Raw genomic sequence first — 25,705 nt, forward strand, 5'->3', positions numbered from 1 at the left:
CCTCGCCTGAACCAACGTCCTCTCACTTAATCCTGTGGTCTCCTGGCAGTTCGGCCCCGCCCAGGGTCCTAGGAGCTCGCCAAAAGCTAGGGGCTCCAAGCTGAGCACAGCGAGGAGAGAGAGCAGCCGGACACAGGCAGGAAAAGAAGCTACAGGAAGAGCCTGGCTTGTGGACTGAAAATGCCAGTGGTTTCTGATACGAATACGAAACATGAAATCAAAACAACTGCAGAAAAACGCTCAAGTCACAGAAACTGCACAGGCAGGTGTCCCAGCAGTGAGGCCCCGGCAGGTTGGGACCTGGCCAAGCTATCCTCAGGGCTCTCAGATGGCAGGTGCCCTCAAACACACCCCCACAGACCCCCGGGTTCGGCCCACATGAGCCCTGTGACTCTGCAGTGTGTCTGCAGCCTCCACCGCGCCCAGCAGAAGAAATAAGAGTGAGAGTTGCTTGAGGAACTGGAACCTGTGCGCACCTGCTGCGCAGACAAGGCTGGCTCCCTGGTGCCACAGGTCCTGCTGATGGGCCTCCCTCCCGTCACTGCACAGCGCTACACTGCCCCGAGACAGCCCCCAGGCGTGTGTGCACGCACAATCACGCTCTGCCAAGAGGAGCCCCCGTGAGGTGCTAAAGGCAGATGATTCCTCTCCCAGCCAAGCCCTTGGCCTCAGGGTGCAGCCCTTTTTGGGGAGCCTGGGGACCCTGCATGCTGCCAGAAGGCCTGGACATACCGCACCCAGGTGGGGTGTGTCCTCTATGTGAACATCATATACGAAGAGTTCTCTGCCCTAGAAAGTCACCCCTACAAAGCAGATAAAATACACAATTGTCTGATCCTAACTTAAAAACTGTTTATGGCAGTCAGCCCCAGGACAGGCCAGCAGGGCCGCCGGAGAAGGCTGAGCTTGCCAGCCACAGGCCTGAACAATCTGGAAATCCCCAGCCCGCCCTCACCCCAGAGGCCATGGGAAAACCCGCCCATCACAGCAGCCCATTGCAGCCCTCTACAAGGAGCCTGTGCGGCAGCATCCCCTGGGGTCTGCACACTGATGGGATTCCTGGAACCAGTTCGTGCTCCTGCATTTCTGCTGACAGCTCTGTGCCCCATCTGAGCTCGCCCTGGAAAGCCCCCAGTGAGCTGGGCCCAACCAGACGCCCACTGGCTTGGGACTGGGACCGAATCTCCTCCCCCACCCCCACCCCCAAGTTCAACAGCTCCACCCCGCACCACCACCACTTGTTGCCTGCCCAGTCCGGGAGCTTTTCCTGCATAAGGCAACCCCTGGGCCAGCAGGAAGAAGGGATGGTCAGAAGCCAGAGGGCAGGTGTCAGGAAGAAACAGTGCTGCTCTTACTGCACAGCAGCCTGCAGGCTGTCCCCGCGGAGCCCAGCCCCCAGCTCTGTCCACGGGGAGCCCAGCCCCCAGCTCTGTCCCTGCAGAGCCCAGCCCCCCACTCTGTCCATGCGGAGCCCAGCCCCCCGGCTCTGTCCACGGGGAGCCCAGCCCCCAGCTCTGTCCCCGCGGAGCCCAGCCCCCAGCTCTGTCCACGGGGAGCCCAGCCTCCAGCTCTGTCCCCGCAGAGCCCAGCCCCCCACTCTGTCCATGCGGAGCCCAGCCCCCCGGCTCTGTCCACGGGGAGCCCAGCCCCCCACTCTGTCCATGCGGAGCCCAGCCCCCTGGCTCTGTCCACACGGAGCCCAGCCCCCCGGCTCTGTCCACACGGAGCCCAGCCCCCCAGCTCTGTCCACAGGGAGCCCAGCCCCCAGCTCTGTCCACGGGAAGCCCAGCCTCCAGTTCTGTCCCCGCAGAGCCCAGCCTCCAGCACTGTCCACGCGGAGCCCAGCCCCCCGGCTCTGTCCATGCCGAGCCCAGCCCTCCGGCTCTGTCCACGCGGACCCCAGTCCCGCATCTGAAGTGTGATCTCAGGTGAAGTTGCTCAGTTGTCCAGCAGCTCAAGAACCTTGGCTGGGAGGTGGTCAGCAGGCCCTGACCTCGCTGACCTGACCTCACAGGTGTCGCTTGGCTGAGAATGTCCCCAAATGCTCTTTCCAAGATTCTCAGGGAAGGGGAGGCCCTGGAGGGAAGTCAGCTGTCTGCTGAGGAAGTGACTTGACAACACACCCTAGAGGCTGTTCCTCACTGACCTGGGCAATTACAAGTTCATCACCAGACAACTGAGGCGGTCACTTCTCTCACTGTGCGACTTTGGGAAAGTGGCCTGGCCTCTCTGAGCCTCAGGGGGAGGGGCCAGTGAAAATGCGTGCCTGCACACGGCACAGAGTCGTGACGAGACTCAGACACTACCGTGTCCGCAGGGACACCTTCTGCTTCCTGGCGTGTCTGGGGCCCTGCAGGCAGGTCCAGCAGTGTGAAAAAGGGCGGAGCACAAACTCAGGTCAACTGGTCGTTCCAGTCCCTCCAACAGAGTGAAAAAGGAAAGTGACATCTTTTCCTTAAAAGAAAAATACACGAGACAAAGCTACAGAAAAGATCCAGGGGCACAAGCAGCTGTCCTCAGCCAACAGTGTGAGGAGGGGCTTGGAGTGGGAGGTCCCGGGGGACCACTCTGTGTGGCCTCTGGAAAGGAGAGTCACACAGAAAGAAATAAAGGTCCTGACTATGCTGTGAAAGTGCTGCGCTCAATATGCCAGCAAATTTGGAAAACTCAGTAGTGGCCACAGGACTGCAAAAGGTCAGTTTTCATCCCAATCCCAAAGAAAGGCAGTGCCAAAGAATGCTCAAACTACCGCACAATGGCACTCATCTCACACACTAGCAAAGTAAAGCTCAAAATTCTCCAAGCCAGGCTTCAGCAATATGTGAATTGTGAACTTCCTGATGTTCAAGTTGGATTTAGAAAAGGCAGAGGAACCACAGATCAAATTGCCAACATCTGCTGGATCATCGAAAAAGGAAGCGAGTTCCAAAAAAACATCTACTTCTGCTTTACTGACTACGCCAAAGTCTTTGACTGTGTGGATCACAACAAACTGTGGAAAATTCTGAAAGAGATGGGAACACCAGACCACCTGACCTGCCTCCTGAGAAATCTGTATGCAGGTCAAGAAGCAACAGTTAGAACTGGACATGGAACAACGGACTGGTTCTAAATTGGGAAAGGAATACATCAAGGATGTATACTGTCACCCTGCTTGTTTAACTTATATGCAGAATACATCATGCGAAATGCTGGGCTGGATGAAGCACAAGCTGGAGTCAAGATTGCTGGGAGAAACATCAATAACCTCAAGATATGCAGATGACATCACCCTTATGGCAGAAAGTGAAGAGGAACTAAAGAGCCTCTCGATGAAAGTGAAAGAGGATAGTGAAAAAGTTGGCTTAAAACTCAACCTTCAAAAAACAAAGATCATGGCATCCGGTCCCATCACTTCATGGGAAATAGATGGTGAAACAATAGAAACACCGAGGGACTTTATTTTTGGGGCTCCAAAATCACTGCAGATGGTGACTGCAGCCATGAAATTAAAAGACACTTGCTCCTTGGAAGAAAAGTTATGACCAACCTAGACAGCGTATTAAAAAGCAGAGACATTACCCTGCCATCAAAGGTCCATCTAGTCAAGGCTATGGTTTTTCAATAGTCATGTGTGGATGTGAAAGTTGGACCATAAAGAAAACTGAGCACCAAAGAATTGATGCTTTTGAACTATGGAGTGGAAAAGACTCTTGAGAGTCCCTTGGACTGCAAGGAGATCAAACCAGTCCATCCTAAAGGAAATAAGTCCTGAATATTCACTGGAAGGACTGATGCTGAATCTGAAACTCCAATACTTTGGCCACCTGATGTGAAGAACTGAGTCATTGGAAAAGACACCGATGCTGGGAAAGATTGAAGGTGGGGGGAGAAGGGGACGACAGAGGATGAGATGGTTGGATGGCATCACTGACTCGATGGTAATGAGTTTGAGCAAGCTCCGGTAGTTGGTGATGGACAGAAAGGCCTGGCGTGCTGCAGTCCATGGGGTCGCAAAGAGTCGGACACAACTGAGCGACTGAGCTGAACTGAACTGACTCTGCACACAGATCATACCCGACTGGATCCACTGTCAAGTTCAAAACAAAGCTCCAGACAAGGTTAATTGTCAGCATCGCTCCCTTAAATGTCCCCAAAATCCAGAAGCCCAGGCCCCTTCCTGGGATCCCACCAGCTCTGGAGAGCGGCCGAGGGGGAACCAGTCCCAGGAGAGGCTGGCATCCAGGCCCTGGTCCTGGTCCTGGTCCTGTGGAGGCACCAGCGGGCACCAAGCGAGAGGGACTGTCTTTGGAGCAGTGACGGGGCAGCAAGACTAGCGCAGCGCAGCCGGACTGACTGCGGCTCCAGACGCCAAGTCACCCTGAGTCCTCTGAGGCTCCCTTCGGGTTTCATCCTGCTGGCAATGCGGTTAAGACAACCACTTCTTATGCTTCGGAAACCATTCAGATGACAGGAGCAAAAACTATGCAAAGAGGAAAACACAGGCCCCAGAGACACTCCTGGTCTGACTTAGGGGTGAGGGGTACAGTGCAGATCGAACCTGAGGGGGGTCCAGCCCCCCACAGCGGGCAGGCCTCGGGGTGGACACGTGACCTCACCGAAGGGGTCCTTGTGGGATACTGACCATCTCCACTACGGGCTGCAAGCTTGCTCTAAAACCACAACGGACAAGGCCATATCCTAGGACAGGCCCGGCCAGCCGGGACCCACCTGCGTACAGAAACACAGGAGTGCTTGCAGACACTCGGAGGACTAGGGCCACCACCTGGTCCCCATGCTCCTGTTGACCCATCACATCCCACAGACAAGCGTCCTGGACACTGATGCTGAGCGGCCCCGAGCCCCCCAGCAGCGCCGTGTGGGAACACACATGGGTCCAGCCCCTGGCGCAAGCTGCACGTGGAGTTGGGAGACTTGATCACAGAGCGTGTGATTGCCCTGCAATCTGAATGTGTAACCTGTTGAATTCCGGAATCCCTCACACTTAAAGAAAAGCACAGGGTCCTCTGTGTGGATGGCGGGACTCTAAGTTCCCCGTCATCTGGGCTAGACCTCCCTGACCACAGGGCTGCAGCCCAGGACGCCCACGTGTCCGCGTCCATTCGGGGCCCCCACCTCACGCACCCTGTGCTGGTGGCCGCCCCCCACTTGTCATGCATGAGCCTCTGCGGTCCAGGAAATTGTCTTCCTGGGCCCTGGTATCCTCCGCAGACCACTGTTCCCTTCACATTTTAAGTGGCTGTGATTTTTAACTCTTCGTTTAGCCATCTATATACACAACAGTAATGATCTTGCTTCTTCCAGCAGATCTATTTTCTCTTCCTACAGAAGTGTCTCCACACTCCCCAGCTGGGGTCCAGCGGACAGACGTGCATGGGGTTGTTTCCACGCGTGTCTGTCTCCCTGCTCTTCTTGGGGACCGTCAGAGGCGAGCGGGCTCTTCACGCCGCTGTCTTTTCAGTCACACCTGTGGCTTCCTGCAGGTCACACGGCCTGGCTGGGCTCCAGCTCATTTCTCTGAAAGCTGCAGAACCCTCCTGGCTGTAGGGGTGCCACCGTGTAATCACCCCCTTCAACTGGCATTTCCCACTCCTCTGAGCATTCCTGAGCACCACCAGCGACCGACTGCAGCAGGAACACGGACCCCCATCCTGACAGTGACCAACAGGAGCAGGAACACGGACCCCCATCCTGACAGTGGGGTGCAGAGGACAGGCATCCGGCCAGGACCCCACCTCCCTCTCCTGACTCAGCTGGAGCCCTAACCTGTTAGAGGACTAACTGAACACGCAGCTTCCAATTGCACCAGCTAACACCTCACCCTCAAGACGGGAGCACCGCAGGCGCCTTTGTTCACACCGGCTCACTGAGCCGCACACAAAGGGCCTCGTTGCGGCTCTGCCGTGCTTGGGGCCGCTCCTCCTCTCTCTGCAACAGAGCAGGCTGAGGCTGAGCCAGCCTGGCCGTGCCTGAAGCTGCAGTCAGCCAGCAATTGCCCAGGACTCCGTGTCAGGCCCCCCGCCTTTCCTGAGCGACCAGAACCCAGTGGACCCTCCTCCCTTGGAAGCAGGAGGGGCGCAGGCAGCCTCCACTTTCAGGTGTGACTTCCAAGCATCGCTTCTCAGCTTCGCTCCTCCCACTTGGGTTGTTTCCACAGTGTGATGTGTGATGCGCTGACTCTCAAATGCCCTCAGGAGGGTGTGACTCGAGCACACGCCTCGTAAGCTTGAGAGAAGTCCGGACATTTCCTGCCAAGTGCCGACCCCGTCCCCCAGACCCTGCCCCTGAGGCCCTGCTCCTTGCGAGCCGGGCTCCGTGGGGGCAGCTGACTCGGTCCCTGCTCCTGTCCAATCCCACCTGCACGAGTTCTGTGCCCCCACCTGTGTCCCAGCGCCTGTGCACGGGGACCTTGCGCCTCGTCCTCACACAGGCCTGTCCTCTCCAGGGGGACGGGTGGCTGCTGCCGCCCAGGTTCACTGCACGGCGAGGGGGCAGCACGGGACCCTGCTAGCTGGCAGGTGGGGCTGGGGCGGGCGCCATCACCGCCCTCCCTTGATGGTGACAGCAACACTGTGGGCTTGTGAGAAGGTAGGTGAAGCCAGAGAATGTGCACCCCAGACCCTGAGGTGGGCACCCCGCCCCACCCCACACGCCAGCACACGCCCCTTCCAGGGAAGCCCAGAGCCACAGGCTGGGTTAGGACCGACCTCACTGCCTCAGGCAGAGCCAGCCTGCACCCTGGTCCTCAGGGGCCAGAAATAGCTTGAGAGCCTAGCTCGGTTAATAGAATATCCAGGTTAATTTTAGAATCGGAGCACTCCGGAAAATATAAAACCCCAGATGCCAAGAACCGTGTGTGGCCAGCACAGCCCCTCCTCCCACTCTCTCTCTCTCTCACACACACACACACACACACACACACACACATGCCCGCGTGCATGCACACACACACACACGCCCGCGCGCGCACACACGCGCACAGACACACACGCCCGCCCGCGCACACACGCCCGCCCGCGCACATACGCCCGCCTGCGCGCGCACACACGCACACACACGCCCGCCCGCGCACATACGCCCGCCCGCGCGCGCACACACGCCCGCCCACGCACACACGCCCGCCTGCGCACGCACACACGCACACGCCCGCGCGCACGCGCACACACACTGTGACATCACCCGTCATGTTCACAGACCTTGTCCTCCGACTGAGCCCTGCGAAGCCCTTCTATTAAAAACTATTTCAATTTACAAGCCCTCATCTGAGCCTCGCAGACCCTGTGTTGGGCACACCACCGCTTCCCACGGTGGAAATCAGATTAAAAGTCATTCTCAGAACTGGAATCCTGAACTCTCAACCCCTGAGGTCTAGGGCTTCTTCACTAGGCCACCCAGGGTCCCTCCCCGCCAGAAGGGCTTCTGGAAGGATGCATTTGCCAGCGGACAGGCCCACAGCCGGCCAAGGAGGCGCGGAGGTTCCCTGCTACTGTGCGTGCTGCACCCAGGCCGCACTCGCCCTTGGCCGTGGCAGGGTCTCGGCTGATGGAGAAGGAACAGGGGCAGGTGCTCTGAGCACCGGGGAGAAGGGGGCCACTTCTGGACCCAAGAAAGAAGGCCTCCCCGTGGCCTCACTCAGGACTCAGCACAGATCCCAGATGCCCTCAAACCTGACACTCACCACCGATCCCAGATGCCCTCAAACCCGACAGCAGTCCAACCACAGGCTGGGCTAAGGGGGCTTTTCTTATCCTCAAGTGCAAGGCCAGGATTTTCTGCTTTTTAGCTTGAGAGAAACCCCTCTGTATTGCTCTTAACGGAACACATTTATTGAGACGACACTTTTAAAAACAAGGAGTAACTGTCATGGAAATGGGAAACATCACTGGAAAGTAAAGCCGTGTCGCAAGTCCTAGAGGAGCGCCAGGTCCAAACGACAGCACGGGGCAGGGGGCTCCCGCTGGGGGTCTGCACCCATCCCGCCTGCAGTCGCTCCCCTCCCAGGGCTAAAGCCCTGACTCACGGAAAGTCAGAGGAGCACACTTCCTCAAAGTGGCCTCATAGGAAGTGTGCTCAGTCTCGCTTGACATGAGACACTGCTGTTACCAAAGATAGACCACGGGTAAGATAGCCAAGTGTGCAGAAGAACCATCCAAAATAACTGCGAGACTTAAGTGGGGAAAGACACAGGTTCTTTAAGACAAGGACTCGAGATAGTTACAATAAAAATACCTTACTTTTCCCCAGCACTTTCTTATGTATTATCTCATTTGCAAAACGTGGAAGGAAAAAGAAAGGGGAAGAGGAAAAAAAGGAAGAGATTCTTCCCATTTTCCCCAGCGTTAGTCTCTTAATGACCAAGTACCACCACACGTTCCAGACTGAGGACTACAGCCCCACCCCAAAAGACTCTCAGCTCCCCAAAACATTCTGCCTTTCCTCTCAGTACTAGGGACAGTGATGCTGCTGACGGCATAACTGGAGGGAGAATTCCTCTGTCTCTTTTGGGGGGGTGGGGGTAGGGAAGCTCCCACAGGATGCTGTAGACAATGACTGCCGGCATTTTGCAAATGGAAAAACGAGGCCATGAAAGTGGGGGGGGGGGGGCGCTTACTCTGTGTCTTCCAGCCGGCAGGCCACCAGCAGACACGGGCATGCTGCCAGCCAGCCCCAAGACAGGGCTCAGTATGAATGGACGATCAGCCAGGGTCTACCGGGACCAGGAGGTGGGTGTGCCTGTGTAGCCGCCCCTCCTCCAGGTCAGTGCTGGTATCCCTCCTCATTGGCCTGCCTCCATGGCCCGGCACTGAGGCAAGTCAGAGTCAAGCCTGGCCACAGCAGGGGAAGGAAGAAAGAAGTGGAAAGCTTGGGGCACCACCCACCAGGCCCTCCTACTCACAGTGGAACAAGACTAAGCCCCTTGACTGGCTCCCGCATTCCCCCTCTGGGGCCAGGCCCAGGTTCGAAGTCAGCAGCAAGGCCCAGACCGCCTCTTTGCTCCAGCACAGGAGGAGGCCCTACCTGTGCTTTGCAGAGGCCCTTGCTCCCTCCAAGCCCCAGCGACAAAGATGGGATAGCCCCGCACGGCGGGTGAAGACCCTCAAAGACGGAAGAAGACAGGGTCTTCTGAGAGCTGAAACCATGCCCAGGGAGCTGGACCACTGTAGACAGGCGTTTCTGCTCATCCTCTCTGCTGCAGTCCCCAAACATCAGGGTGGGGGTCTCCAACGGCTCTAATAATACCCGTCCCCATGCGGGGCTGGAGCAGCAGATGTTCAGTGGCTGCACTAATCCCCCACTGAGCCGGGCGCTCCTCTCACTTGTTTAAAGCGATACACACAAAAGAGAGAAAGCCTAACCAAGCAGCATCTCCAAGCCCTTTTCCTCCAGGCCTGGCCCATCTGTGTGGGTCCAGAGCCTCCCTGAGGGAGTCCTGCCAGGCCAGCAGAGTTCCTCTCCTGGACCTGTGGGGACCTCCTCGCCCTCTGCTTCTTGGACTGGGCCACTCTGGAAAGAAATCAATTTTCTCGGCTTCCTGACACAAGTCCAAGCTGGCTGTGCGGGGCTCGAACTCCAAAGTCCCCAGACCCCCTCATGCCTGCTGCACCCAGAAGCTTGGCACACCCCCGCGGCCATGCCCCACCCCTTCCTGTCCCCTGATTAAGGAAGCAGCTCAAGGCCTCTGATGTGAATCCCCTTCATGCTCACTGGCCCTGGGGCTGAGAGGCACTTTCCCCGCCTCACTTCAGGTGGAGGGCCCTGCTGAACCTCTCGGCAGAAAGTGACAGCAGATTCCAACCAAGTAAACAAGAGAAACCCTCTGCAGGCAATCTCCTCAGGGCTGAGGTGCGGCCCCATCCTATCTGCAGTGCTTCTGAGCCAAATATCAACAGCGTCTCAGCGATGATCCATAAACCAAAATAAAGCAGACAGGAAACAACACGCTGATTTGGGGTGGCTGGAATTCCTAAGCAGCATCAGATGTCATCAACAACTGACGCTCCAGAAGTCATTGGGGGCCTGGCATGGTTCCCAGAGGCCCTTTTTCACATGGGAACGTGGAGGACCCCGGGGTTCAGTGAGCAAGAAGGACCCTGAGAGGGCAACTCTCGCAGGCCTTAGAAGCCCTCTCCAGCGGGAGCTGTCCTCTCAGCCGGCACGCCAATGGCAGTGACGGGTAACGGTCACTCCAGGCCCTGGTCTTGTTTTTGGAGAACTTGTACATCACCCTTCCCAGTCAGAAGTGGGAAAAAGCAAGTCTCTCCACATAAACCCAGGAAGTCCAGACACAGCCTCCCAGCCCCTCCCCCAGCTCCTGGATCCAGTGAGAGCGGCAGGCGGCTCTGGGGACACGACCTGAATGGCAGGCCCTGGTGGCCAAGAGCTCCCTCCGCCAGTTCTCAATGGAAGGGGGAGGGGGTGGCTGTCCTGGCGCCCTGCCCTGAGAGAGCCCTGGGCCAGAGCGCCGGCACACAGTCACAGGCAGACACACACAGACACATCCACCTACACAGCCACCCGCTCGGCCCCTCGCCCCGGAGGGAAGGTGCAAGAGCTCCCACGTCCCCAGCAAAGGAAGTGTCTGGGTGCCGCACTAAGCGAGGCGCGGAATCCCAAGCTGGGTGTTTCTGGCACCTAAAATTCTCGCATCCGGAGAGCCCCCATGCGCGCGCTCGTGCACACGCAGATACGCAGTCCCTGGGGACCAGACCCAAGTCCGGCGGAGCACCTCCCCCGGCTGCAGTCGACCCTGCCTCCGGGGACTAGGGGACGCCAGCGGCGGGGAGCTGCGTCCCCCAGGGCCACCGGCCCCCTCGGCCCAGCCCGCCCTCGGGGCAGGCGGGGAGAGGGCCGCCGCTGGGCGTCTCTGGTGCTGGGGAGGGGGCCGCGGCTAAGCTCTCCCGGGGTGAGGAGGGGGCCGCAACCGGGGAGCGCGCATCGCTGGGAGGCGCCAGTGCCGTGAACCCCAGCGAAGGGGTTGGGGACCGGGGGCGCCGCCGCGAGCCCCCCGAAGACTTCGCCGCCCCGCCTGCTCCTGGGAGCTCACCGATCTTGATCTTCACGCTCTGGAAGACCCGGAGCCCCTCTTCCTCCACCGCCATGCTGGGTCCGCCGGGATCCGCGAGCCGAGTCCCGCGGAGCAGCCGGAGCCCGAGCGGCGGCGCAGTCCCCGCGCTCCGGGCTGGACCCCGCGCCCGCGCGCCCGCTGAGCTCCGCCTCCGACCCCGCCCACACGCCGCCCATTGGCCGGACGCAAGCGGGGGGCGGAAAGGCCACGCCCCCTGCCCCGGTCGCCCAAAGACCGCCGCGGGGCGGAGGCGTCACCGTCCGGCCAACGGAGCGATCCCAGCCGCTCATTGGTTGAGGGCAAGAAGGAGGGGCGGGGAGGCTCCGCCCACATCCCAGGCCCGAGGGGCTGGTTCTGTATCCGCGAAGCATCCTAGGAACTGCACCGGACTCCTGGCGGGGCAGAGATGAACCGGCGGGGAGTGCGGGGTCCAGGCCGGCGGCGAGAGCAGGACGGGGGTGCAGTGGGAAGCAGCCGGAGGGGCGACCGGGCTGGTTGCTGCAGGGGAAACAGGCCGAGCAGCCGGGTGTGCGGGGGGCGGCGAGTGTTGCTGGGTGTGGGGACCAGTCAGGGGCGTGGGAGGGAAGACACATGCACAGGGATTTAAGAAACGCAAACCTAAAGATGGAAAAGGAAAAGAATTCCGCGGCCCAACTCAGCCCTCTCAGAGTAGGCACTGCAGGCGACCTGGGATCTGGAGGAGCGGGCAGTCCTGGTGAGAACCAATCCCTCCAGCTGCCAACCTGCCCGTCCCGGGCCTCGGGCCACCCTTAGCTCCTAGCTTCTCACAAGGTCAAGTGCACTCCTGTCTGTCCTCCCTGCCCCCAGGCTACCATCCTCAGAGCATTTTCTGTGTCTACTGACTTCACGTCCTCTTCCCCTCCTCTGGCTTCAGAGCCCGCAGCACCACACAAGCACACACACACACACACACACACACACACACACACATCCCAGAATACAAGCATAATAAATAGAGAGGCCTGTTCTCTTCGTTACTTTTCCTCACTTCCTTAAAGAAATGTTGACGTATGTGTTGAGAAAAGTTAATGATCCTCTTTACCAGACTACTTGAGCCTCCTTCCAGGTCCTCAGTCATCTGCTGGAGTTTATCTGCTCAAGACCTTCACAGAAGGTGTTTACTGGGGTTTAACAGGAAGGTTAGGGCAGCAGCCCCTCCCTTGTCCAAGCCCCAGTGAGAGCTGCTGCACCCTACTCCAGACCTCGGGGGCTCCTGCAGTAAGCCAGCCTTCCTTTGATCTGAACTGGGAGGGATTTGCCTCCATCTGGGGAACTGGAAAGCACCCCCAGCTCCCAAGTTTCTCAGAGGATCTGCTTGAGCCCTGGGAGCAGATGCCTTGTTGACCAGCTGCTCCCCAATGCAGTCTTCCTTCCCTCACTCCCTCTCAGGACTCCCCTTCTGAGAACACTTCCAAAAAAGGCCTTCACACTCCGATCTCTGCTTCAGAGTCTGTTTCCAGAGAAACCAGCATAAGACAGTTGGGGCCAGGAGTGTTCTAGGAGTGGCCTCTGTGATGGGGTTTGAGAGCTGGGAGCCCCCTACCTGCCAGTGACTGCATCCAAGCTGAGCATGGGGGCGCAGTGCAGTGCAGCGTTTCAGGCACTAGGGAGGTTGGGAAAAGCAGGATTCACCTGGCTTTGGAACCAGAGGGTTCTTGCTGAGGGCGAGGCAATGAGAAGATCACCCATTTAAGGAAAATGTGACAAAAAGATTTCTTTGTCACCATATAACTCTCCTACAGCCAGAGAACCAAAAAAGCTGTGGATCAGAGTGAGGACTTAATAACAAAAGTCAGAGTGCTCCAGGGCCGCCTGCAGGCCCAGCCCAAGGAAGGTTGCTGTGACCCAGAGGTTTGGGGGAGTGTCCTCTGGATTAATGCACTCAGAACCTTGAATCCCAGCCTCCCTAAATCTTTTGCACTTGAAGAGGTGTGCCCCTTCCCCTGTCACAGGCAAACACGCCCTCTGTGCTTACAGATGATTGTGGGAGGGTGCCTGTGCTCTGCGTCCATCTCCACTCCCCAGCACAGCAGCATCTCCCAGCTGGGGAAGTGCTGGATCTGCAAACATGGAAAACGTGCTGGAGGGACCGGGGGAGCAAAATCAGGAGCAGAGCCAAAGAACGCTGGACCCAGGAGAGGACTGCCATCACGGGGGACCAGGTTAGAGTCCCCTGACACAGCGTCATTGAACCATGATACAGGATTCAGCACCCGGGCTGGAACTCCAGACCCCTCGTAGGGCCTTTGGAAGCTTGTAAAAAGCAGCATCCCACATGAATTGAAGTGGAAATGCCCAGTGGTTGTGGCAGACAGCTGAGGACAGCATCCCAGTGCTCAGAGCCATGAAACAGGAGAGGAAATAAGCTCCAGGAGCCCAGGAAACCTAGTCAGTGCCTAGAAAGCCCAGGAGACGCTCCATTTCCAAACGTGATGAGGGACGTGCTGGCTGTGCAGGACTGAGGAGGGCGGAGACGTGGTTACAGGGAGCACTGGGCTCCCTAATAGCAGTGAGCATGACGAGGTGGTGACATGATAGAGGCCAGATGGTGACGTTTAACTTCAGAAGTAACTGGGAGTAGTTCCTGTGCAGCAAGACTGCAGTGGCAGCCCTGATGTGCTGAGCTGGAAAAGCTACAGTGATGGTCAGTCGAACATGGCATCAGGGGCAGGACAGAAGCCAGCCAGCAGGAGAACTACTCAGTTTATGCAACCAAAGAAAGTTGAAGACAGGGCTCAAGGGCCCAAGAAAGTTGCTTCAATAGAATGTCACAGTCCCTTACCCAGTTTCCAGGCGTGAGCCAGTTCTCATCCCAGGGACTGCCGACTGGAGGAGAGGACTACATCCCCCGGGACCTCCCCCAGAGGGACCTGTGGCCATTTACGCAGGTAATTCCACTTGGAGAGGGAAACACCTAGACGTTTGAAGAGCTGCTGAGCTGGGTTCTGAGTTAAAGGATTGTCATGCCCCTGTTAGAGTGAAACCTGTGAGGCCCAGGAAAACATGGAGCTTGGGGCCAGGAGCAGCTCACAGCAAGCCCGCCAGGCGATCATTTCCCCGCACTACAGGTGAGGGACTTGTAGGCACGTTTGTGACGGTTGTCAGAGCACCCACCTTGGTTCCTTGTTGTGCGGGTTAAGAGCCATCCCAGCAAGGAAGGCCAAGATGGGAGATCAGAAAATGATGATGACATGGTTGCAGCTGCTGGGCCAGAGGTGGTGCACAGCCAGACCTCTGAACTGTGGTGCGTGGCCACGGGGCTGGGGATGCCCTCTTCTGACCCCAAACAAGGGGGAGAATCAGAAGCAGGTTACATCATATGGCACAGACTCTAGCGCACCCTGGAATGTCTCTGTATCCTCAGGCTTTCCTGCTCTCTGTTGTAACACAGCCCAAAGAGATCTGGACGGGCTGCAGAGCAACAGTTTGGTTTGCCATATTGATGAAACCACTTTAATCAGATCAGAGGAGCAAGAAGTTGGCAGTTCATCAGAGGGTCTGAGAAGATATGTGTGCTCTGAGACACATGTGCTCAGAGAGTCAGAAATAAGTTTATAGAGACGCAGGGGTTCCCACATCAGTGGGGCCGGATATTGTTGAGCACCTCACTTTCCATCCAAGAAGCACAGAGATGCGTACAGCGTCCTTTCTTGACTCCTTCTCTGAGAAGACTCACCCCCATAGACCGTGCAAGTACCGCGCCTCCTCAGATCTGTGTTCTGCTCAAAGGGATTGATCCTTCTCTCCTAAACTAGAAGCTGTCCCCTTATACCTGTGATTGTAAGAGACAAGAAGACAAAGAGGGATCAAAGGGAAAAGTGAGGACTCACAGAAAACACCTGTACTCTCTCTTGTTTATAACTCACTGTTACCATGTTCCCTCTTCCATAGAATCCTCTGTTGCACCCGACCAAAATATTTATTGAAGCACCAATCTATCAACAAATGGATATTTGTGTATGGCTAAAATAGCATTGTGGATCTTCCTTATAGCTCAGACAGTGAAGAATCTGCCTGCAAGACAGGAGACCTGGGTTCGATCCCTGGGTCAGGAAGATCCTCTGGAGAAGGGAATGGCTACTCACTCCAGTATTCTTGCCTGGAGAATCCCATGGACAGATGAGGCTGGAGGGCCACAGTCCATGGGGTCATGAAGAGTCAGACATGACTGAGTGATGAACACACACACCACAAAATAGCATAATTAATTTATTTTCATATCTGCTCAATCTACTTTCAAAGGATTTGAAGTGACATAAAATAAACGACCAACATACAATGCATAATTAAAAGGGTATCAAAAATGTATTGAAGGAAGAAATTGTTGTTTCTAACTTGTGTAGTGAAAGCAGCTACTGCAATGAACATAGAGCTCAGCTCTGAGTTTCCTGACAGTCAAGGTGAAAAGGGAAAGATGGAACACACTGTCTCATATATGTTGTTGCCTAATTAAAGGAAGTGTGTTCGTGTTTCAGAAAAGACAATATTTTGGAGGAATTTTTAAGATAATTTTTTTCCATAAGGGATATTCAGTAAGTCAGGGAGTGACTTTCCATCCTTAACAATGGGGTTTGCTGCTCTGCTCATAACAGTGTCTGGAACATAGTAAAAGCTCAGCTGGTGCTTGCTGAATGACTATAATAGTTCCTTCCACTGTCACATGAAAAAAATTGGGGACATAAATTGTTGTTCAGTTGCTCAGTCATGTCCAACTCTTTGCAACCCCGTGGACTGCAGCACACCAGGCTTCTCTGTTCTTCACCATCTCCCAGAACTTGCTGAAACTCTTGTCCATTAAGATGCTGATGCCATCCAACCATCTCATCCTCTGTCGTCCCCTTCTCCTTCCGCCTTCAATCTTTCCCAGCATCAGGGTCTTTTCTAATGAGTCAGCTCTTCACATCAGGTGGCCAATATCTTGGAGCTTCAACTTCAGCATCAGTCCTTCCAATGAATATTCAGGATTGATTTCCTTTAGGATGGACTGGTTTGATCTCCTTGCAGTCCAAGGGATTCTCAAGAGTCTTCTCCAACACCACAGTTCAAAAGCATCAATCCTTTGGCACTCAGCCTTCTTTATGGTCCAACTCTCACATCCATACATGACTATTGGAAAAACCATAGCTTTGACTAGACGGACCTTTGTTGGTGAAGTAATGTCTCTGCTTTGTAATATGCTATCTAGATTGGTCATAGTTTTTCTTCCGAGGAGCAGTTCAGTTCAGTTCAGTCACTCAGTCATGTCTGACTCTTTATAATCCCATGGACTGCAGCACGCCAGACTTCCCCGTCCTTCACCAACTCCCAGAACTTACTCAAACTCATGTCCATCAAGTTGGTGATGCCATCTAACCATCTCATCCTCTTTGATCTGCTTTTCCTCCTGCCTTCAATCTTTCCCAGCATCAGGGTCTTTTCCAATGAGTCAGTTCTTTGCATCAGGTTGCCAAGGTATTAGAGTTTCAGCTTCAGCATCAGTCCTTCCAATGAATATTCAGGCTGATTTCCTTTAGGATGGACTGGTTTGATCTCCTTGCAGTCCAAGGGATTCTCAAGAGTCTTCTCCAACACCACAGTTCAAAAGCATCAATTCTTTGGCGCTCAGCTTTCTTATAGTCCAGCTTATAGTCTAACTCTCACATCCATACATGACTACTGGAAAAACCAGAGCTTTGACTAGGTAGACCTTTGTTGGCAAAGTAATGTCTCCACTTTTTAAATATGCTGTCTAGGTTGGTCATAGCTTTTCTTCCAAGGAGCAAGCATCTTTTAATTTTATGGCTGCAGTCACCATCTGCAGTGATTTTGGAGCCGAAGAAAATTAAGTCTGTCACTGTTTCCATTGTTTTTCCATCTGTTTGCCATGAAGTGATGGGACCTGATGCCATGATCTTTGTTTTCTGAATGTTGAGCTTTAAGCCAGCCTTTTCACTCTCCTCTTTCACTTTCATCAAGAGGCTCTTTAGTTCCTCTTTGCTTTCTGCCACAAGGGTGGCATCATCTGCATACCTGAGGTTATTGATGTTTCTTCCAGCAATCTTGATTCCTGCTTGTACTTCATCTAGACTGCCATTTTGCATGATGTACTCTGCATATAAGTTAAATAAGCAAGGTGACCATATACAGCCTTGATGTACTCCTTTCCCAATTTGGAACCAGTTCATTGTTCCATGTCCAGTTCTAACTGTTGCTTCTTGATCTGCATACAGATTTCTCAAGAGGCAGGTCAGGTGCTCTGGTATTCCCATCTCTTTCAGAATTTTCCACAGTTTGTTGTGATCCACACAATTGAAGGCTTTAGTGTAATCAATAAAGCAAAAGTATATGTTTTCCTGGGATTCTCTTGCTTTTTTGATGATCCAACAGATATTGGCAATTTGATCTCTGGTTCCTCTGCCTTTTCTAAATCCAGCTTGAACATCCGAAAGTTCTCAGTTCACGTCCTGTTGAAGCCTGGCTTGGAGAATTTTGAGCATTACTTTGCTAGTGTGTGAGACAAGTGCAATTGTACAGTAGTCTGAACATTTTTGGCATTGCCTGTCTTTGGGATTGGAATGAAAACTGACCTTTTCCAGTCCTGTGGCCACTTCTGAGCTTTCCAAATTTCATAATGTTCAGCCTAGTTCTCTGGTAGTTTACTCAGGCTCTTAGGAGTCAAGGAAGGTGTCTCTGGTGGCCTGATAGGTGCAAGAGAACGCATTCGGAGAATCCAGAGAAAAGAGGAATAACACCCTTGAATAATCTTCCTCCAGTATTCGTTGTTTGCCCCACACCTAGGGGAACAGCCTCAAGCAAATGTGTCTGCACTGAGCTTCCTGTCAGATGCTCGAAGCCCAGGTGTTCTGAGCTGCTGGTGGAGGGGAGGCCCGGCTCGGTGGCCTGCGAGGAGACCAGGGCTGGGCCACTGCCAGCCCGGGAGCTGCTCCTGGGAAGGGGGTCCACGCTGCCTCCCCTCCTGGAAGCTCGTTGCAGAGTCCAGCACCTCTTTTGGAAGCTGGGAAAAGCCGCCGATCAGCTCCGTCCTCTCTTCTCTGTCCGCAGTGAGCGGGAGGCCTCGCTTTGAGACTCAGACATAAGATGGAAGTGCCTGGGGCTGCCGATACCTGTGGGGAGACAGCCGCTCTGGAGCCACCTTGGTGAGCAGCTGTGGGAAACATCGCGTGCTGTGTAAAGCCAGCGAGATTTAGGGATTACCAAGCTCCGCGGAGCCTGGTAGGCTGAAGTCTATGGGGTCGCACAGAGTCGGACACGACTGACGTGACTTAGAAGCAGCAGCAGCAGCAAGGGCAGCTCAGGCCTGGCCCAGCCTCACGAGCAGAAACCCTAAGAGTTCACGTGGGATGCCATTGATCAGTATCAATGCACCTGTCGATTTGAGTGACAGTAAAGTGTAATTGCAGGTATCTAATAGATTTACCTGTTATGTAGAGTTAGGTAATGCCATGATTGCTTATGATGAAGAATATTTGCTCAAAATATCTATGTTTTTATCATAAAGTTATTTTTTTACCTAATTTGCCAAATATCAAGAGATTCTTTGAGGATACCCCTGAAATCAGCAGCTAACTAGGCCCCAAGCCTTGCCTTCTTAGCTATGGCAGAAGGGTATGCGTTTTTTTTCTTCTAAAGTCTTCATCAAAGCACCCCAGAAGAAGCTAAAAGGAGAGGTGTGGGTACCTGGCACAGACCACTTGGGGTAGAGACTTCTTGTCAATGTTTTCTCACAATAGAATCACAGCACAGGCTGCAAAGGAGAGATCCCAGGAGCTCTGGAAACCTCTGCCTCTGACCACAGACTCTTCCTATGTAGAGAGCTGGGCTGCAGAGATCCAGCGATAAAGCTGCCTTGGCCCAAACTGCTCTGTAGGTTGTTAACAATTGGGCAAAACAGACTTTATGGTCAGAAGGAGCTTTTGTGAAACACTGGATCGGAAGACACAACATCGCAGTAAAGAAACGTGAGAGGAGCGAATGGGCACCTGCGGGCCCATTACGTGTCCTTCACGGTGTTACTATAATTTATAGGCGGTCTTGCACGGATCTCTACCGTTTTGCACGAGTATTTGCTGTTTAGAGATTCCTTTACTGGGCACAGGGCACGTGTCCGGAGGCTGCGGATCCCTGGGAAGTTATGGTACACCCGTTGCCTCAGGCAGGCAGCTGCCCACTGCCTTGAGCACCCCTCGGGCAGGCTCAGCCTGGAGAGGTGGGGGAAGCAAGCAGAGGAGATGACCCCAGAGGTGGACATGGCCTCGAAGCTGTGAACACAGTGGCGGCACGTGGTGAAGACCGGAAGCCCATTTCCGAGGTCGCTCTGGCTCGGCGGCCGGCCCAGCCAGGACTGCCTCTCACCCCTCACAGAGGCCATCGCTCCCAGCTTCAGGGCCGCAGGCAGCACAGAAGGGAGCGGACGGGGGCCACTGGCCAGACCGTGCATCCCACAGAGGCAGGGAGACCAGGAGGGGTCAGGAGCAAGCGTGGCATCTGGGAGCATGAATGCAAGTCCATCAACTTTGTGTGTGACCGTGAGGGGTGGACGCTGCTTTTATTAACACGGGCCCCTGACACCCACTTCAGTTACCTGCTATCCCTTCCAAATGGTTTGATGTGAACAGAACTCTTCTTCCCTCATTATCTCTAAGTGTCTTGGTCTGTGAAAACGGGCCAACAGTGCCCTCCCAGAGAGAGGCGCTGAGGACCACGAGGCGTTTTGCTGGCGTTCAGTGCTCAGGACGATTCGGTGGTTTCAGGGCGAGGGTGAGGCAGTTTCCTCTCACCCCACCCCCACTCCCCCAGCACCTGGGAGACACCTGCTGTCCCACAGCACCTGCACCGGACCTGGGAGACCTGGGGGAGGCGGTCAGCCGCTCCGCCCTGGGACCTCGGGTCGCAGCCCCCGCAGGTACCCACCCCCAGGAGTCGGCTCTCCCTGCCACTGCCTCCAGGATGAGCTTCGTCCAGTGCAGAGGGAGGCCTCGTACTCACCCCAGACCCTCCCCTGGAGGAAGAAATCTTCAGAAGACAGGACGCTCGCAAAACCACTGTTCACTGACACCCAAACCAGAGACAACCTCCACCCATCCTTCCGCGGGTGGATCTTAAACCGACACAGCTCAGCAGCAAAAAGGAGCAGATGGCTGACCTGGTGCCAGAACCGGGCGACCTTGAGAAGGAGGAGAGCCTGCCACGCTCACCTCACGAGGCCACTCACATGACTTAAAAACAAGAAACTGTAGAGACGGAGAGCCGACTGTGGCCGTCAGGGGCCAGGGAAGGGGCGGCGGGGCTGTGCACGTGACAAGGCAGCAGGAGGGACCCACGCGGCCCTGGACCTGATCGCCAGTGAGCCCCCGACCACCCAGAGGTCCCCGAAGTCCCTGCCTTCACTGTCCATCCCCCCCGCCCCCCACCCGCCATAGAGCAGAGCGGCTTCCCAAGGCAGAAGGAAGGAGAGGCCACAGGAGAACCCGGGGACTGGCAGGGCCTTTGGGCTGCAGCTCCAGGTTTGGGGCCGGGGAGGCAGGGAGCCACACCGCTCCCAGCTGGTCTGGTCTCATTATTCCAGCTCACTTGGTGGAAAGGACTCAGAACACAATGTATGTGGCTGCTGGATGGAAGAGCTGGGAGACTGGAGGCCAGAGCAGCAGGAACAGCCCCTGACTACACAGGGCCTGAGACCATGGGGCCCCCGGCTCAGCGTCTGCACAGAGCAGCAGTAATGAGTCAGCTTCCAGGGGATCGCTCTCGCGGCCAAGTGAGGAACAGGTGTTCATTCAGGGGGATCTCAGTGACCGTGCTCTACTTCACCCCCAATTCCTAACAGGTAAAATAGAAATTTACCTTTTAAAAGTGCCTCTCCTAAGACTCACATGTTCATTTTACAGCTAATGTCCCAGTGGAAGCAGGCCAGGCAGCACCCCAGGAGCCGGCTAATCCAGCACCGTGAGTGTCTGTCGGGTGCCCCGAACCCCATCCACTGTTGTGTCTACACCGTGTGTGTTACATCTGCTGGTGGCTGGGGGTGGGGGCTGAGGCCCAGGGGTGGTCGAATCTGTCCAGCCTCCAGAGCTAATCCACGCTCTTGCCAGAGGATTCTCAGCCGGAGTCGGTGACTCACTCCCCACCAGTCACTTCCTTCCTGCTCCTGGAGGAGGCCTTCCCACAAGAAGGCGAGAATCATTGCTGCCAGCTCCCCACAGCCCGCACAGCCCATGACCAGGTCGCCTGCTGAGCACGTGGCCTGTGCCCTAGTCCGATCTCCCCTCACACACACGTTACTCGGCCCAGAGGGAATTTAAAAGGTGGATTAACAAGAGAAATAAGATCTGTGGCATCATCATCTCTGTTGTTGTAACTGAAGATGTTTCTGATGTGGCCACTGTTCTGACTCTCAAGGACCCAGGAGTTGAGGTTTGCTGGGCCCCGTCAGGTGTCCAGATGGGAAATGGCTAGCAGGACTTCTGGACCGCCAAGCAAGCCAGCGCGCCTTGTCTGCGGGTTTCCCCGAATTCCTTTCTAGCCCTCAATGCTGAGTTTACAAAGGCAGCTGAGAAGTCCCAGGGCCAGAAGCACACACAGATCTAATTTCTTTAACTCTCAAGTGGGGTTAAGGCAAAGAGTTGAGAAAAGGAGGCAGATACAACTGCTCCAGCTCACGATGAGAATCGAGCTTTGACCTGCTGTTTCTTGGCTTTAGCCTCAGCTGCTAGGTGTGTGTTAACTTCACGTGTGTATCAGTCTGCGCATAAAATAATCAGAAATACAAAAACAAACAGGAGAAGATGGCTGCACAGTATTTCGAAATTCTTGTTTGAAAGGCTGTGTTTTGTTCTTCTTTTTGGAAGGGACCTTCTACTTTTGTTTCATCTTTGTTTTCACAGTTTTTTGTTCTCTAAACTGAATGCCAGCATCTGCTCTATATATAGATAGACATCATTGTGTAATCACCAGCACGAGGCTCTCTCAAGACGGACTCAGATATTCAGAGGCTTTTGACTAACAAGTTTTTACGAACTCCCGGCTTGTGCATAATGCCCTTGACGGCTTGATTTCTCTCTGAGCCTTTCAAAGCCAGTCAGCAGAGCCCAGCTCAGCCCAGAATGTCAAGCATCGCCAGCCACATCTGCCTCCTCAGCACCGTGCTGAAATGCTCGATCCCTGGTTAGCTCACCAGACTGTCTATTAAAAACTCAGAAGGCCGATGTCACTGTTGACACCAAAGCTAACTTTTCTCCCAGAATCTTCCGTGCACACATGTCACTGAGTTTCTCAGCCACGTCCCTACTGTGGCCCCAGTGGGCTGCTGGGGCCCACCAAGTTTCCTCTGCCGGCCGTGGTGGGGCCTCAGGTTCAGGGCTCAGGTCCTGCTCAGAGTACCCCACAATCCTGTCCTCTGTGGCTGTGGCAGGGGTGCCAGCAAGACAGCAGACAACCACGTGTAGACATCAGTCACCAGAATCACTGTGACATGGGACGATTTCTCAGGTAACAGAAATAACCTACACTAGATGATTTTTATTCTAAGCCAACTGTGAAGCAATGGGAATAGTACAAAAATTTATAGAGCTATTATCTTTGCCTAACTTCCTCCTTAGGAAATAAAAAAGTGATTGCATCTTTGGTCACACACATTGCTAAACCATCTTACTTTCTTCTCTCCCGTAGATTTTTACCAGAACTGGGCAACATTGCCACGTCACCTACAAAGCACAGTAAAAGCTAAGATGTGTTTAAGTGAACAGGGGCTGAAATTCAGAACATCATCCTTTATTCTTTTTCCTTAGAAGTCTGTGCTTACCATGCTCAGCGTGACTAGAGCCGAAAGAGTGTTCTTTTTTATTGCACACGACGATGCTCAAGTGCTTAATAATACCATTACACGTTTCTCTTTATCACTGCTGATGGCGTGATTGACCACTCGTGCGTTGCGAGTGGAGATGCCTGACTCAGCAGCTAAGTCAACTACTGGGTTTACTCAGATTTCTGACAGGGTGATTAGCATTTACCACCTGCTGAAAACATCGACAATGTCCCCAAGTGGCAAGGACTCCTCGAACGTGGCCTGGAGCCATCGGGCAAACCCAGGAGCCTGTGTGTGGGGCTGTGGGTCGGTGGTCAGACCACAGGTCCTCCGCTGACTGAACTTCCTCCAGATCTTCCCCAGCCACGGGGATCCTGAGGGTCCTCTGTTAAACAAGCCTCTCTGGGCCCCCACCAGACGAACCTGGGCCTCAGCCCCTCCCAGAGCCAGTTCATACCATCAGCATGACCTGAGGGGCCAGGTAAAAGCAGCTGGACCCATCCTGAAGCTCTGACCCAGCAGGTCCAGGGCCGGCCCAGAACTGGCCTTTCCTCTGATCCTGAGGCTCTGGCCCAGCAGGTCCAGGGCCGGCCCAGAACTGACCTTTCCTCTGATCCTGAAGGGTGCTGCACTGTTGTTTCTGGAAAAGAGTGGCCAGCAGCCCCAGCCTGCCCTAGACAAAGGCGGTTCCTAGGACATGGGACCTGTTAAGACTGGATTGTCCGGGGAAGCCTGTGACGGCCTCTGTGACCCCGACCACCCCCTCAGCGGCGGAGCTCTCACCAGCATGTGGTGTGTCCCTGGCAGACGTCCTCCTGAGATATAAATGCACCAGCAAGATCACAGAACAAGCCTCAACACCTAATCTGGATTTGTTTACAAGAAGTTTTCTCTTCTAAAGAGGAACTTTGAAAGAAGTAGCCATTCAAATAGGGGAAAGAACTTTCAGCCATCGCACATCCAAACTGAAGATGAATTTTACACACTCCGCCTCTTTGGGTCTCAGCACCGCACTTCATAAAGTGTTATTTTCTTTTCCAGTGTCCTTGTATAGGTTCATTTCCACGTCTTCATTTTATGCACTAAGCAGCTTTAGCTACATCTACTAACATTCTAGCAAAACCTCTCTGTCGGTTACATAGCAACCATCAAACAAACACCCCATGGCTTGCAGTGGCACCACTCTCTGGTTCTGGGTTGGTGGGCAGTTCTCCCATCTAGGGTGGCCTCGTTTGCTAGTGCAGGGGTGGCCACATTTCCCCACATTCGATCAGTCATTCTCACGGCAGCAAACCAGCCTTGTTAACTCAGCACCAAGGGGTTTCCCATACCATGAGCAGCAAACTCCAGGATCTGTGCACATTTCAAGCCCCTGCTTGTATCTCAGTGGTCAAACCAATTTACACGGCCAAGCCTAGAAGCAGCGTGGAGACGGGCCTTTTACCCTTTGTCTCAGGCAGACAATGGATTGTGGATTATTTGCCACAATCTCTGTTTCTCTTAACAAAAACTTTATTTCTGAATTGTCTTTCAAAGCAACTTGTGAGAAAGGAAAAGACTTACTACCAGAACACTAACTGGCTGAGCTCTAACCAACAGAGTGCTAACCGGCATGCCACTAAGCAGCAGAGTGCTAACCAGCAGAGTGCTAACCAGAAGACCGCTAACTAGCAGAACGCTAACTCACAGAGCACTAACCAACAGAGTGCTAACCGGCATGCCACTAACTAGCAGAGCGCTAACCGGCAGAGTGCTAACCAGCAGAGTGCTAACCAGCATGCCACTAACTAGCAGAGCGCTAACCAGCAGAGCGCTAACCAGCAGAGCGCTAACTGGCATGCCACTAACCAGCAGAGCGCTAATCAGCAGAGTGCTAACCAGAAGACCACTAACCAGTAGAACACTAACTCACGGAGCACTAACCAACAGAGCGCTAACCGGCATGCCACTAACCAGCAGAGCGCTAATCAGCAGAGTGCTAACCAGAAGACCACTAACCAGTAGAACACTAACTCACAGAGCACTAACCAACAGAGCGCTAACCGGCATGCCACTAACTAGCAGAGCACTAACCAGCAGAGTGCTAACCAGCATGCCACTAACTAGCAGAGCGCTAACCGGCAGAGCGCTAACCAGAAGACCACTAACCAGCAGAGCGCTAATCAGCAGAGTGCTAACCAAGATGCCACTAACTAGCAGAGCGCTAACCGGCAGAGCGCTAACCAGCAGAGTGCTAACCGGCATGCCACTAACTAGCAGAGCATTAACTGCCAGAGTGTTAACCGTCAGAGAGCTAACGGGCATGCCACTAACCAGCAGAGCGCTAACCAGCAGAGTGCTAACCAGAAGACCACTAACCAGCAGAACGCTAACTCACAGAGCACTAACCAACAGAGCACTAACTGACATACCACTAACTAGCAGAGCGCTAACCAGTAGAGCGCTAACCAGCAGAGTGCTATCCAGCAGACCACTAACCAGCAGAACACTAACTCACAGAGCGCTAACCGGCATGCCACTAACCAGCAGAGCGCTAACCAGCAGAGCACTCCCCCAGGTCCGTGCTGACAGGCAGGCCCGGTTCCAGGTCCTCAGGCCGATTAGCCAGGCCCCCAGCACAACCCCAACTCTAGGGTCCAAGGTCACCCTCAGCCTGGGCAAACAGAGATAGCAGTCGCCTGTAATCACCCTGTGAGCCGGAACCCCTGTCCCCCCATCGGCAGGGGGACATCGGGGCTGGGAGGCACACAGGGCTGTCCAGCGCTCTGATGGGGAAGGTTCAGGCTGAGGCTGGACCGGCCCATGCACACGGCAGGGCT

General features: G+C 54.7%; 1 protein-coding gene across 3 annotated transcripts in view; it reads right to left on the reverse strand.

Moving 5' to 3' along the window:
* RASA3 (RAS p21 protein activator 3) overlaps positions 1–11,222 on the reverse strand; it is an 80,574-nt gene extending 69,352 nt beyond the window's left edge. The window contains exon 1 of one of the 3 annotated variants that reach the window (XM_027558069.1): positions 11,045–11,222. Coding sequence is in view for 2 of the 3 variants with exons in the window: in XM_027558068.1 (XP_027413869.1) it covers positions 11,045–11,099 (55 nt within the window). In the remaining variant the exon portion in view is untranslated. The remainder of the gene's footprint in view (positions 1–11,044) is intronic. The other 2 variants (XM_027558068.1, XM_027558067.1) reach the window with 2 other exon arrangements.
* Positions 11,223–25,705: the final 14,483 nt, after the last annotated feature.

The sequence above is a fragment of the Bos indicus x Bos taurus genome, chromosome 12, assembly GCF_003369695.1.
Source record: "Bos indicus x Bos taurus breed Angus x Brahman F1 hybrid chromosome 12, Bos_hybrid_MaternalHap_v2.0, whole genome shotgun sequence".
Taxonomy (NCBI): Eukaryota; Metazoa; Chordata; class Mammalia; order Artiodactyla; family Bovidae; genus Bos; species Bos indicus x Bos taurus.